General features: G+C 50.5%; 1 protein-coding gene across 1 annotated transcript; it reads right to left on the reverse strand.

Annotated features, from left to right (window-relative positions):
- Positions 1 to 10557: 10557 nt before the first annotated feature.
- Myl7 (myosin light chain 7) lies at positions 10558 to 12754 on the reverse strand. Its single transcript, XM_051200550.1, has 7 exons — positions 12687 to 12754; positions 12367 to 12480; positions 12106 to 12181; positions 11773 to 11877; positions 11332 to 11410; positions 11118 to 11166; positions 10558 to 10694 (listed from the first exon to the last, which is right to left on the reverse strand). Exons 1-7 carry the CDS (start codon positions 12687 to 12689, stop codon positions 10593 to 10595), a joined length of 528 nt encoding a protein of 175 aa, XP_051056507.1. The 5' UTR covers positions 12690 to 12754; the 3' UTR covers positions 10558 to 10592.
- Positions 12755 to 14320: the final 1566 nt, after the last annotated feature.

Consider the following 14320-nt stretch of genomic DNA (forward strand, 5'->3'; position numbering starts at 1 on the left):
GATGTGTGTGCTGGGAATCAAAGCCAGGTCCTGTGCAGAAACAGTGCACACTCTTAAGCCCCGAGCCACCGCTGCAGCCCACCCACTACCGATGCCCTCCTGCCCACCTCCATTTTTCTTGTCACCAGCTCAGCCCACAGTGCTAATGGGTAGGAAAGAAAAGGCTGCTCAGAGGCCTTTTGTTGAGCCTGTGAGAGAAGGGGATCTTGGACCATTCATAGCACATGTTACCTGCAGATGATGTTTGTATTCCAATGAAACACTTGCATGCCTTGCCTCTTCCTCATCAGTCACAGCAGTGTTAGGGTCCCCCTGTGCCCCCACCAGGCCACTAAGGGAAGTCTCCACTTCTGATCTCAAGTAGACATTGTTGCAGTCATCTAGAGTTCATTAAGGCTTGTTAGAGTACAATGTGTCTGGTGTAAACTGTTTGAAACGTTCCTCCCAGAAGAACTAGAGAAACAGCTGGGCTCTTGGGTAGTTTTTTTCAAGGTATCCATGGAACATTCAGAATGCTAGTAGAAGGTTGTTTCACTGACTGTCTGACTGATGGTCCTGTTAAAAATATTAGCAGTAGTATTATTTTAGAAAAGAAATTGTGCATGGGTATATTGCATATGTATATGTCTGTGCACAATGTTCATGCAGTCTTCTCAGAGGCCAGAAGAGGGAGTTGGATTTCCTAAGACCAGAGTTATAGATTAACTAACTGTGAGCCACATGTGGATGCTGGGAATTGAACCTGGGTCCTCTGGGAGAGCAGCCAGTGCTCTTGCTTGCTGAGCCACCTCTCAAGACAGCCAGGGCAGCAACAAAGAGTCCAAGCTACCAGCTAAGGAATCACAGGTATGCTTTCCCCCATCTTTGCTTATTCACAGGAACATAAACACCAGGAGAGTCTTCAATAATGACATCATTAATACAAATAGTGGTTTTATCAGATTTTTTAAGGGTGCTTAACACCGCCCAGAGTACCAGGGAAAGGAAGGTCTCTTTCCTCTGTCTCTATGATTGCTCTGGTGAAGCAAAAACTGAGAATAAGTCCCTGAGTGTCTTCAACATGGGAGTCATTTCAAAATAGCCATTTTAAAATAGGCAACAGCCGTCTGTTGTTAGAAGACGTTCATAAGGGAAACCATTTTACCAAGGAGATATCTCAGGCTCTGGCCAACTTCCCATCTCACCTTAGGGTAAGGGGCAGAGAAAAGGGCCCAAGAAGTACTGGGAAGGTCACAGCCTCGGACACACTTGTGGACACTGAATCACAAAGCTATGCCTTTGCCTGCATCAGCAGTGTCCTGGATTGTTTGGTCATACTCAGTGATGAAGCCATTTGTGCCCATGTTTTTTGTGTGGCTAGTTGTTCAGTCTCTGATCCAGCCTCCAGCTACAGCCCATCCCTGCCACTCAGTCAGAAGGATGTCAGTAGCAGCAGGCAGAAGCATGGCCATTTCTATCCAAAGAGCCTATTGGACTGTCAGGGTATTTCTCCAGGCTATCTGGAAGTCACTCCATTTCTCCAGAACCTGGGAGGGGTAAGGACATAGAGGAAGTCAAAAGTTCAGGGGGTCCTGGGGAAATCGGGGTGGAGGTGCTGTTGATGGCAAGTGGCCAAGAGGGGAGATAAGGTTCTATTTTGGAGCTGTGGGGCTTTGCACATCAGCAGCACATTCCGGGAGATGATCTTCAGTCAGGGGAGTCAGGGCTAAGGTTAGAAGATGGAATGTCAGAAGTTGCTTCAGATGCCTAGGGTTGCAGAGAAAATCTCTTGGAGAAAAGAGGTCATATGTACATAGGTTGTGGAAGAGAGACCAGAAAGAGGGGTCTTCCTATTGTGCACACGCACACGCACACGAGCATGCACACACACACACACACACACACACACACACACAGTGCTAGTGCAGGCAGCAGAGAGGAGCCCCTGTGCAAAGCCAAGCCTCCTCTGTGCACCACCTCTGCCTGCAGGGGCAGGTCCTGTGCCAACAGCTTTTGTGGGGAGACATACTCTGTTACCCAGAGAGCAAACTCTGGCCATAAGCTGCTCCCTTTAGCAAACTCAGTGGAGCCAGCCTGCAAAGGCTCTTCAGCCTCTATCTAGGTGAGGGTTATTTTCTCTACTAGTGACTAAGTTGTTTGCAGAGCCTGTTCTGTGTCAGGATGGAGGGCTACCTTCACATTGCTCTTCTGAAGTCACCGTGAGTCAGGTAAGCCCTGGGAAGAACACTGTCCAGACCTGAGGCAAGGCATGGAAGTGTTCACCCCTGGACGGTGTCTTGAAGCCTATGGATGCAGGCAGCGAAAGGGCTTCTCCCAGCAAAGATTCTCTGCTTGGCCCAACTGCAGTCAGGCCCCTGAGTCTTCTCGGCCTTGGTGATCACTTCCATATGTTCACTTTTTAAAGATTTATGTATTATATATACAATGTTCTGTCTGTATGTCTGCCTGCAGGCCAGAAGAGGGCACCAGATCTCATTATAGATGATTGTGAGCCACCCTGTGGTTTCTGGGAATTGAGCTCTGGACCTCTGGAAGAACAGCCAGTGCTCTTATTCCCTGAGCCATCACTCCAGCCCCCCATGTGATCAGTTTTAGCAAAGCACCTGCTGAGTCAGTTTGGTCATAGCCTCCCCTCCCCTCCCACACCTGAGCAGGTTCCTCCCCTCTGCCAGGAGATGTCGGCCACTCTGCCTTGCCTTCAGTAAAAGCTCTGGACAGTTAATTTAGCCAGAATTCTCTCAGTTATTTTCCACCCACTGATGCTGCCTTTGGCTCCCTGACCACACTATAACTGGGATCAAGCCACATCTTTGTCTCCACTACAAAATCCATTGTTGTGGTTTCTAAACCTGTTATAGCCCAGAATAAAGTCTATCTTACTGTGCTACAGTTATTGAAGGCTTGTTTGTTTGAGACAGGGTTTTGCTCCATAGCCCAAGCTGTTACCAAACTAATGGTAATTCTCCTGCCTCAGCTTCCCTGCTCAGCTTGACTATATTTTTCTTTAAGAGAAGAGGGAGAAGGTCACATGGCCATGGCAGCAGACACAGGAATTCCTGTGGATTACTGAAGCTTTTCCAGTGTCAATGACCTGGCCAGAGCTCCATTGTCTCAGACATGGCCTGAGTTTTCTGATCTTGGTGCTTCATGCCTTTCATTCAGGGCTGGCTTCAGGTGATTGTCCAGGGAGCCCTAGATTCCTGTGGAGTTAGTGACCACCCAGAAATTGGGCTGGGAAGACAGTGGCATTCTGTTTCTTAGAGCATAGTCAAAATGAAGTTAAAAAGTCTGAAGTTTGTGTTGATCTTTTTTTGTTTGTTGTTTGCTTTTTTTTTTTTTTTTTTTTTTTGAGACAGGGTTTCTCTGTGTAGCCCTAGCTGTCCTGGAACTCACTTTGTAGACCAAGTTGGCCTCAAACTCACAGAGATACCACTGCCTCTGCCTCCTGAGTGCTGGGATTAAAAGTGTGCATCACCATCTCTCAGCAGCATGTTGATCTTTCTTAAATGTTGGCTAATGCTACTTTTGGTCTACATTGGGTATTGGCTAAGCTGGTAGACCACTTATCTTCAGGACAGGCCTGGCCAGATTTTATTGGTTCAAAATAAGATGCTATAGGCTGACCTTCCAACTCCTGGTCTCTGACTTCCTGAGCTTGCACATTTGACTTGCCATTTGACTGGAGGTAGGGGTTCATGGGAACCTTCTTCCCACACGTACAGCCCTAGATGAATGGCTAAGGGCCAGGCTCTATTCCTATATAACCTCTCACTCCTTTTTACTGTTTGACAGAGTCTCACTAGGTAGCCTTAGCTGACTTGGAACTTGCAGTGTAGACCAGATGCCTCAAACTCAGAGATCCACTTATCTCTGCCTTCTGAGTGCTAGATTAATGGTGTGCATCCCTGTGCCCACCATATCTCTTCCTCTTCTTCTCCTCCTCCTCCTTCTTTGCAGAATAGTGCCCTTTGGATTCCCAAACTACTGAGAGCAGAACTTGCTGCTGGGGTCAGCATGCTGCAGGTTGTCTTGCTTTCCAGCTTTGGAGCAGCAGCTTTGACTCTGTTGTGTCATCACTCCTGGGTCAGTGCTCACACAGGACTATGGATGCTAGGACTCTGTTACCTGGAGAGGAGATGGGGGTACTCACTCAGTCCCACGTCAGCTGCTTGTTTGATTGACTGTTGCATGATGTCAGTGATGTGTTGGTTCTTGCCGAAGCAGCAGTGACAGAAGCCTGCCTGCCTCAGCCACCAGGACTGCCACCATCCCCTGCTGCCTGGTGTCCTTGCACCCTTACAGCCCCTGCCCTCGCTTCTCTAGTTCCTCTTGCTTTCTTGCCTGCCTGCCTGCCTCTCTCATGTCCCCACTCTTAGATGGCCTTTCCCTCTTTTACGCTCCCCTTCCCGCCTCCCCCAATAACCCTCGTGCACTAACTTTATTGCATGTAGTGTGTTCACTTAGTGGTTTGCCTTGGCAGGGCCCATGAAAAGGTACCCGCTTCACCTTTTTAAAAATCATTACAGGATGTGCCCAGAAGTTCTGAGCCAGGATCAGGTTACTCCAGACAGACCACAGAAGAGGAGGCTGCAGGGGTTGGATGGGTGCTGTCAGGGGAGGCTGTGAGATTCCGATGTCTTCATTTGTAGCCTCTGGGTATGTGAGAGTCACAGAAGTTTCCAAGTGCAGGGAGTGGCTTTGCCATGTGCTCTGTTCTGCTAGTTTATTTTTCAGAGACGCAGCTCCAGACCAGGCCACTCTCTGCTCTGGTCTGGGATCCCTCTGCACAAATATCAATGAAGTGTGAACTGACGTTCGGGGTAGGGGGAGCCATACCTGGGTTGCAGAGCCTACAATCCGACGGACTGATTTGAACAGCGATTGTGGAGATTATCTCAAGCTGTCTTTAGCCACCTGACAGCCATTTGCTGTCCATCTCTCTGTGTGACCTGACATCCTTGTGACTTTTAGGTCAATCATATTTGGAATGTGTTAACAGAACACTAGTGGTCAGATACCTGAGGTGAAAGGGACGAGATTCCTATGTCTATCTGTTAGGCAGGAAACTACTCCCTGGTTGTGTCTGCGGGCAAAATTGCTGAAAATGGGGTCTTTCTTGTGGAGCCAGGAGTCCAGCCTGGCTTAGGTGTGGTGGAGGAAGAGAGGGTAACAGTGTATGTGTGTGTGTGTGCGTGTGTGTGTGTGTGTGTGTGTATGCATGCGTGTGGGGGGGGGCACTGCACACAATCCACAGAGAAGAGAGCAGCATAGCCAGCCATTGAGTGCCTTTAAAGTGTGGTCCAGCCTCCCTCACAGATAAGGAAACAAAACCTCAGAGAGGGTAAGGCCATACATATACCAGTGCAGGGAGGACAAGCCTGCCTCTTCACTGGCTCCCACTCCCTTTATATTGCTACACCTTCATCTATCGGTCTAGAAGATTCCAGAAGTTTTACTGCACGTATGGGACTACTTCTGTCCCCACAGCCTCCCTGGACCCTCTGATCTCCTGTGTGGTGAAATCAGAGTTAGTGCCAGGTGGGGTCCCAGACCCAGGAGGTTGGTCTGGATTAGAGGGCATGTGCATAGCCTGTGGGCCAGCAGGCATCCATCAGGCCTTGACATCAGGAGGCTCTGAGTGGCCCCGGCCTGCTGGAGAGGCATGTAGGGTCACATATTTCTCACACTAGGGCAGCAATCTAAGAGTCTGGCTCTCACTGAATCAGTGGTGTTAATTCAGTTAAAGAAAGAATGTGTGGGCGCAAGAGAGAAGCTGAGATCCAGGGCCCTGCTCAAGGGATCTCAGCATAAGATCAAAGGACACACAAACATCAGGGCCCCAGCCTCCACTGACTGCGCCTTTAGGGAGAAGCTTGTGTTGTACACCCCAATCAGCCCTGTCAGCACTGTCCCCAGAGAGTCCCAGGCCCTGGAAGGGTGGATCACTGGGCCATGTTGATAAGGTAATGCAAAACAAAGTCTCCTGTCAATCCAGAAAACCTTTCCATAAAAGTAGACAGAATAATCACGAAACACCTATAATACTTGTCTCTGAGAGCACAAAGAGATCAAAGACAGACATCTCCCCACCCCCTGTATGCAACCAGGGGAAACCTACCCCATCCACTTTATGGAGAGATACGGGAACCATATGTCATGCACATATGGTCCCCCTCAGGACTGGGCCATCTGGGCTTGCTAATTGCCTTTATTCAAAGAAAAAAATAAACGCCTATCTTAAGACTGGGAGTGTAAGCACAGCCAGGCGCCTGCTGAAGTCAAGCCTCTGCCTTCCCTGGGGAAGCTGGGAGATAAGGGCGCTGTCTCCCATGGTGATGACATGTCAAGTGGGGCCATTGGAAACAGTCCTGGGCTGTAACTTGGGAAAGAGGCTTATTTAGCTTTCAGACAGGTTTATATAACCAGAGGCCAAGAAAGATCCAGGAGTTTACAAAATTCCAAGCAAATGCTCCAGTAAAAGACAGGGAAAACGCCTACGCTTCCTTTATGCCCTGGGGGGAGGGGGTTAACTTGTTCTTATTTTGTTTATTTTAAAAACTTCAGTATGTTTTGTTTATTTTAAAAACTTCAGTATGTGTTATTTATTTATTCGTGTGTGTGTGTGTGTGTGTGTGTGTGTGTGTGTGTGTGTGTGTGTTCTGCATTTTACTTGCTTGTATGTCTGTGTACCTCATGTGTGTCTGGTGCCTGCAGCGGCCAGAAGAGGGTGTCAGATCTCCAGGAACTGGAAGAATAGGCAGGGTGAGGCACCACTCGGGTGCTGGGGAACAAACCAGGGGCCTGTACAAGAGCAGCCAGGGCTCTTTACCATTGCGCCATCTTTGAAGCCCTTATTTGTCTATTTATTTTTTAGTGAGATTTTATTTGTGTGTTTTTCTTTTACTTTTCTTTGAGACAGGGCCTCACCATGTAGCACTAGCTGGCCTGGAACTTGCTATGTAAACCAGGCTGGCCCTGAACTCGAGACTGGCCTCTTGAGCACTCTGATTAAAGGTGTGTACAATCACACCTGGCTATTTGTTTATTCATTTTGTTTTGCTGTAGTTTTTGTTTTTGTGTTTTTTGTTTTGTTTTGAATCAGAGTTTCTCTGTGTAGCCCTGGCTGTCCAGAAGCTTACTCTATACACCAGGCTGGCCCCGAACTCAGAGATCACTACTTCTGCCTCCCAGTGCTGGGATTAAAGGCACACACCACCATGCTCAGCCTGTTTGTTTATTTTTAGCTGTCACACAATGGTTGTTTGCATGTTTGGAATCCTTGTCATGTTTCTTTCTAGCCACTAGTAACTAAAACTGAGTAAATCTGTCTTCTCAAATACCCATCTCTCTTCTTTTGTATAGGCATCCAATGTCCACCCTTCCAGAGGGTTCCCTATCATCATCTGTAGCCACTTTCCTGGGCCATGGCACATCTGAGCTATTCCTCCGGGTAAGTGAACATAACAGCCATTCTTCCTCTATCCTCTCCCTACTGTTTCATGTCCAACTTCTATGAGATCAACACAATCACCTTCGAGATGTCTCTGCCTCTATCCCCCAAAAGTGATATTAGGGTACTGTGCTATACAGCTGGGCCCTGACCTGAGAGCCCAGATAAGACCAACACCCGCTCTAAGGATTGTAGGGCAAAGAGGCTCCCACAGGCCTTTGCATCCGGTGTCTGCTGGGATGTCAGGCATGAGTAGGGGATGCTCTAAAAGGGGAGCAGAGGGTGACTGGAGTCCCTCTAAGGACACGAGGAAACTCTGATGCTATTGTTGCAATAAGGGCAAGAAGCTTGGGGTGTCCCTATGTGGCGCTCTAGGGTAAGATGGTTGGGAGATCCCGGAGGACTGAGAGTTCTGGGGCATCTGGAATGTTCATTCACCTGACTAAGAGTTCTGGGGCATCTGGAATGTTCACCTTGGGTTAGAATATGGTGTCTTCAAAGCAAGAAGGCTTCTAGAAGGCAGTAGGATCAGATGAGAAGGATTTGTATGTGGTCTTCTGATAAGGTCCTCCAAGGGAGTCTCAGGAAAAAACTGGGGTGCAGGGTGGTAAGTGATGGGAGTATACAGAGGCCTATTCTCAAGCCACGCAGAAGACAGGTAGCAAGTGGGACCCAGGAGAGAGAGAGAGAGAGAGAGAGAGAGAGAGAGAGAGAGAGAGAGAGAGAGAGTCCTTGTGTGCCATTTATTGTTTTGTTGTCTGGTTTCTCGAGGCGGCGTCTCACCGTGTAGTCCCGGCTGTCCTGGGAGTCACTCTGTAGCTGGCCTCCAACTCACAGAGACCTCACTGTCTCTGCCTCTCCGGTGCTGGCATTAAAGGAGTGTCCTTTGAGACAGTCTCTCACTCAGCCTGTTTGTTATTCACCGACTAGCCTAGCTTGACTGGCCAGTGAGCTCCGGGAATCCACCTGCCTCTGACTCTGCAGTACTGGGGTACAAGCATTCAGCTTTTTCACACAGGTTCTGGGGACTCTAAGGTCCTCATGCTCTCCAGCCCATTAAAAGACACCCCCACCCCGCCAACCAGGTGCAAAGCAGGACCTTGACTCAAACACAAAACAATGTGAACACCTGGCAAAGACTTATTTGCTCATTCACGGGGGGGGGGGGGGGGAGCCAAGGAGGTGTTAACAACTGACAAATGAAAGGGGCACCACGTGTGTGGACGACCCGGAAAGCTGAGATGAATCTGCTGGCTTCATCTGCGGACAGATGAAAGGCTGGCTTCTCTCAGAGCGGAAGAGAAAATCATCTGTCTTCCGCTGCCTTCGTTTTCATATCCGCAGATGAAAGCCGTGGTCTGGCTGCTGGTTCCCCATAGCCTGCAGGGTGTGCAGTCCTCAAAGACAACGAAAAGCGCAAAGACCCTTGTTCTGAAAGAGGGTTCAGCCACGCTGCCCAGGCTGGCGCTGGCTCCTGTCACCCCTGCCCCTACCTTCTGGGTGCCGGGACAGCAGTCATTCACCCCTGGTCACACCCGCCTCTGTGAGCCTTCTGCACATTTCAGTCTTCCACAGTCTCCATATGGAGGCGTGGGTTTCAAATATTGCTCTATGAAGCCTGCTTACAGACCTGTCATAGCATCACCACAGCTCCTAGATTTGTCTAGCCTGTCCCTGCTGGCATGCCCAGTGAAGTGGGCTGCACTGCTAGGCAGAAACGTAGGCAAAGTTTGTGGGTTTTATGACCACTTATTATTTTTTTGTAATTTGTTTATTTTATGTATGTTAGTGTCTTGCTTACATGTATGTCTGTGTGAGGGTGTTGGAATTATAGGCAGTTATGAGCTGCTGGAATTGAACCCAGGTCCTCTGGAAGTTAAGATGGCTCTTAGCAACTGAGCCATCTCTCTAGCCATTATGACCACTTCCAAGCCACAGAAATGGCTACGGTTGCTTTAAATAGCAAGTCTCTAGTTACATTGTCGGGTCCAGATAGACGCCAGTGCTGAACACCTCTCCAGGCAAAAAGGCCTTTTCTCCCCCCTTCAGGAAGGGACCTTGTAAAAGTTCCTTCCCTCCACCCTTCCCTCCCTCCCTCCTTTGTCCCCCTCTCCTGTGTGCGTGTGTGTGTGTGTGTGTGTGTGTGTGTGTGTGTGTGTGTGTGTGTGTCTCTCCCTGCCTCCCCCTCTCTTTCTCACCTCTCCCAGATCCAAAGGAGCAGGCTTGGAAGGAGGCACAGAGTTGCTGCTCAGCTCTGGTTTGGCTGAGCAGTCACTAGTTTTCTGTCTCTCCCTAGGTACTTTCTTGGGAACCACCTGCTTCTGCAGCGCATGGTTCTGGCAGGGAAGGGAGAGTGTGTGGAACACACACACACACACACGCATGCACACACGTACACACGCACACAGAGAGAGAAAGAGAGAGAGAGAGAGTTCTATAGGGGCCGTCCTCTCCCTGCTCTCCGGTTGTATGACCCAGGGAGAGAACCCTTGCTATGAGGGCCTGGTAAGGCAGGAGGCCAGTGTATGTGTATGATCTGGCTCTGCCTCTGGTGCCCATGTCCCACCACATCACTGTCTTGCTGTGATTCCCCTCCTCACTTCTCTCCTCTTCCCCTATTCCCCTTCCCTAGGGAAGGGGTGTTTACTGGGAATAGAATACAGGACGTGTAACATGCTAGGCAAGGCACCCACCACTGAGCCAACTAGTTCTGGCTGTGTTTTTAAGCATGCTTTTCCCACAGGCCCTACGTAGCCAGCATATCAAGAGTGCTCTGGGCAGTGGGCCTGTGTGTAGAGGGGAGGCTATGTGGGTAAAGTCCTTGGGGCTGCATCCACGAGCTGAACTGTTGGGCAGAGAGTCTGCTGGGTGTCAACAAGGTGTTTCTTTTTGCCTCAGACCTCAAGAGCTGGGCTGCCGATTTGTGCCTCATTCCGGGGCCTCATGAAGGTCCTGTGCATCCCATTTCCTCTGAGTTCTGAGGTTCATATTTTACTTGGTAGTGTGGGGTAAACCAAGATGGGACCTCATGGGAGGGTCCCATGTCCCCTGCCTGGCCCATCATCCCCATCCTGCAATTCACAGTCAAGCCAACACCTCGGTTCTAATTTAGCAACAGAGTTTATTGAGATGACCCCAGACTTTACTCCTCTTTCTCATCCCCGTGGGTGATGATATAGCAGAGGGACTTGTAGTCGATGTTGCCTGCCAGGTCCATGGGTGTCAGGGCAAACAGCTGCTCTACCTGCAGAAGGTACCACACAGAGGCATTGCCTAATGATTCCCCGTCCCAAGAGCTGTGCTTTGGAACTGGGCCTTTTCTTTCCTTTTCTTTTTCTTTTGGGGGGGACAGGGGGCTGAGCCTTTTCAACCCCAACTGCATTCAGATGTTTGGTCTGTTGGTGGACAATTAGATTAGGAAGTGGGCTCAAATGGGAGGGTCCCACTGCAGCTCACTTGACCACAAAGACAAGCCCACCCTCTTCTGAGTCTGGTTCTCCCCTGGGTCTTAATAGAGATGGTGTCTCTTCTGGGAAGACCCTGTTACCCCTTCAGCTTGTACTAATAGGATCTGGGTTCTGAGCTCCGTGGGCAGTGGGTCATGAGGCTTCCCAGTGTTAGAGTGGCAAAGCCAGGAACAGGCGCTGGTGTGGTCAGGGTGTCTCACCTCAGCAGGAGAGAACTTGTCTGCCTGGGTTAGGAGAAGCTGCTTGAACCTGAGGAAGGAGAAGGTTTGAGCCGGGAGGGAGAGGGGCAAGGGCCCAGGGAAGGACTGGTCACCTGCCAGAGTATGGTGACGACCTGAGACACACAGAGGACCTTACCACCACCCTCTAGTTTCCCTGTGGTGCCCACTCTGGGCGATGGAAGACCTTACTTACTCATCCTTGTTCACTACCCCCTGGCCACTGGGGTCAAACATTCGGAAAGCACTCAGGATGGCTTCCTCGGGGTCCGTTCCTGGGGGTGGAGGCAGCCAGGTGAGCTGTCACATCCCCAGCCTCTGGGCCCCACCCAGGGAGCTAGGATCTTTCCTGGAGGTCATTGACAGAGGGGAGAGTGAAGGGGTGGGGCCTGGAGGGCTAAGGGGGGGAGGGGAGTTACCCCACAGACTGTTTCTTGAGCAGGCCTGGCTGGGAAATCAGAATTGGGATTTGGAAGAGGAGATTTTCTGAGTCCAAGTCAGCCCGGATGCTCCCCATCTGCTGGGTTGACCATGGCCAGGCAGGACCATGAGTTTCAGATGAGCCTCACATGGGGCTCAGGGGCAGATGAGGTCAGGTCTGCTTATGACTAAGGAGACTGACATGATGCAGACTCACCATTGAGTTTCTCCCCGAAGAGTGTGAGGAAGACAGTGAAGTTGATGGGGCCCTTCCCTTCCTGCAGCATGGCATCCAGCTCCTCCTCTGGGACACTTACCCTCCCTATGAGGGTAGGACATGAGGTGACTCAGGCTGCCCTCTTAGGCTTCCCAGGCAGTGAGAGGAGAGACAGGGGGCATCTCCAGCTGTGGGGCTGGCGGGGGATGGGGCATGTGTGACTTGACTGAGGGACATGTAAGGGGTAAAGGGCAGGGCACGGTCCTCTCTCTGAAAAGGCCCCTGAGGAGATTGGGATGGGTCACTGGGAGGTGCGCCCGTCGGTTCACTCACCGAGCTGGGAATAGGTCTCCTTCAGGTCTGACTTGCAGATGATACCATCTCGATTCTGGTCAATGCAGCTGAAGGCCTGTGAGGAGGGCCTTCAGGTGGGAACTACCCTCACTCTCCCAGGGAGGGAGGAGGTAAGGGAGAGTCTTGGGTGGTGTGAGGGGCAAGGTTGGAGGGAGGGCCCCTGATGCTCAGAGAAGAGGAGCGGAAGGTGTGTGGAGTGGCCTCCCCTGAATGACAGGCTATGGAAGAGGTGGTACTCACTTCCTTGAATTCCTGGATTTGGGCTTGTTCGAACATTGAGAAGACATTGGAAGAGCCACGTTGGGCCTGCTTGGTGGCTGCAGCCTTGCCTCGGGTCCCAGCCTTCCTGCTGGCCTGTAATTCTGATGGTGAGAGGGGTTCCCTCTCCAGTTCTCCAAAGCCCCACCACCACCACGAGTAACCTCAGTGCACAACCAGGAGTGCCAGGAGCCGAGGGACCTTTCTCTACCCGTAAAGATCAATTCCCTGGGCCTGCCCTTTTGCAGAGCAGAGCCTGGCATCTGGAGTGACTAGGTTCCTGTGCCCCGCCCAGCACTCACCATGGTCTGCAGTGGTCTGGCTGTGTGATCTTGTCACCAGGCTCTTTATGTCTCAGCCTTATCACCCAGAGGCCCAAATAAGGAGAGGAATGGATGACGGGGCTAAACTTGGAAGCCCCCACTGGTAGAGGAAGACAAGGGCCCCAAGCAGGTCCCATCCACATTCCTGGTGACCTTCAAGCTCCCAAGTGTGACATCCTAGGATCCATCGGCTCTTGTGACCAGGCTCCGTGTCTTCCCTGGGCAGAGATGGCCCAAGTTTTTAGCATCTCTGGTTGTGTTGAAGGTTCCCTGTGAATCCCCCCACCCCCCATCTACCACGGCTCCTGCAACTCCAGGCTGGACTTTGGCTATGCCATCCTTACTCTAGGAATCAGTGCATGTTTCCAAGGATGGTCTATGGCCTAAATCCTCTGCGTTGGGTAAAACCCTGAGCTCTGGCCTGCTGCAGGCTGACAAAAGACAGACAGAGATTTTGAGCAGGCTGTGAGCTGTGAGGTGACAGACCCTTACATTCATACCTGTGCTGTAGTTTGTGCCTGCCCTGCTGACACTCAACTGATTCTTTCTGTTTGTTAAGCTACATCTCAATTCTATCCTCTCCCCACCTCAGAAGATTCTCTCTGACATTCCCAACTGAGAGCTGGAGCCTACTCCTGAACACAGCCTGGTCAGCATCTGGGATCCAGGGGACCTGGCACAGGGCAGGCCTGCCTGTGTGAGGCTGTTTTTTGGGGAAAGTTTTGGAGCATAGTGCCTCCCCAGGGTTCCCGTGAAAGTGACTCACAGAGCCATCTAGCGGTTCTGAATTTTGGATCAAGGGGCTCCTGTTCCAAGCAGTAACACTCTGCCAACATCTTGAGGACCCTAGTGTGGCAGAGGAGTCAGGAAGCTGAACAAGCCTGGGGATGGTACAAATAGCCCTCTGCCTGGGGTCAGGGTTCATTCTCACCCCAACTTAGATGGGCTGGGAGAATTTGGATACTACTCCCTGTTAGGCTCCCAGTCCCACCCACCTTCCTTCAGTTTGCTGATAGAATTAGCCATGTGACCAGGCAGAGCCTGGATTCCAAGGCTGAACCAGCACATGTGCCTCCAAGGCCTCCCTCTGTGTATTTTATGGTACACCTACCTTACTATCTGAAAATGAAATTCATTCATTCAAATTAGACGTGTAAAGAGAGACTAAAAAAATCAGTACTGTTGTAATTTAAGAAAATCAGCACTCAAGAGGAAGATGCCATGAGACAGGGTTCAAGCAGAGGGGTTTCTTATTAGGGAAAGGGATCATAAAAAGGGGGAAAGGGAGGAGGGAGATCATCCTCAGGGGGACAGGAGCAGCAGGAGAGAGAGAGGGAGGGAGGGAGAGGAGGTGGGCAGGGCCCTTTTAAAAGGGAACACGGTGAATGTGCACAGGTGGTGCTCTTAGTGGCTGCGGCTGAGGGCGTACCCTGTCAGAACCCCAAGGACAGGCCAGTTCAGATGCCTGAATACTAACAGGTACAATGCCTCAGATTCCAGATGTTTCCAGAGAAATGAAAGAAGATGAAAAAAGAAGATAAAGATCTATATTAAAAGTCTGTTCAAATATGGACACCTTGTTCTGATGACATAAACAAACACTGGTGTCAGTT

This window comes from Phodopus roborovskii, unplaced genomic scaffold, assembly GCF_943737965.1.
Source record: "Phodopus roborovskii unplaced genomic scaffold, PHOROB, whole genome shotgun sequence".
NCBI lineage: Eukaryota > Metazoa > Chordata > Mammalia > Rodentia > Cricetidae > Phodopus > Phodopus roborovskii.

Bases quoted from the DNA above. Each gene is read 5' to 3' on its own strand.
- Myl7 (XM_051200550.1), bottom strand. The intron at 11,411-11,772 runs GTGAGTCTGCAT...CTCCACCCCCAG, and splicing joins CTTCGGGGAGAAACTCAATG to GAACGGACCCCGAGGAAGCC. The intron at 11,167-11,331 runs GTAAGTAAGGTC...CTCCTTCCTCAG, and splicing joins GGGGTAGTGAACAAGGATGA to GTTCAAGCAGCTTCTCCTAA.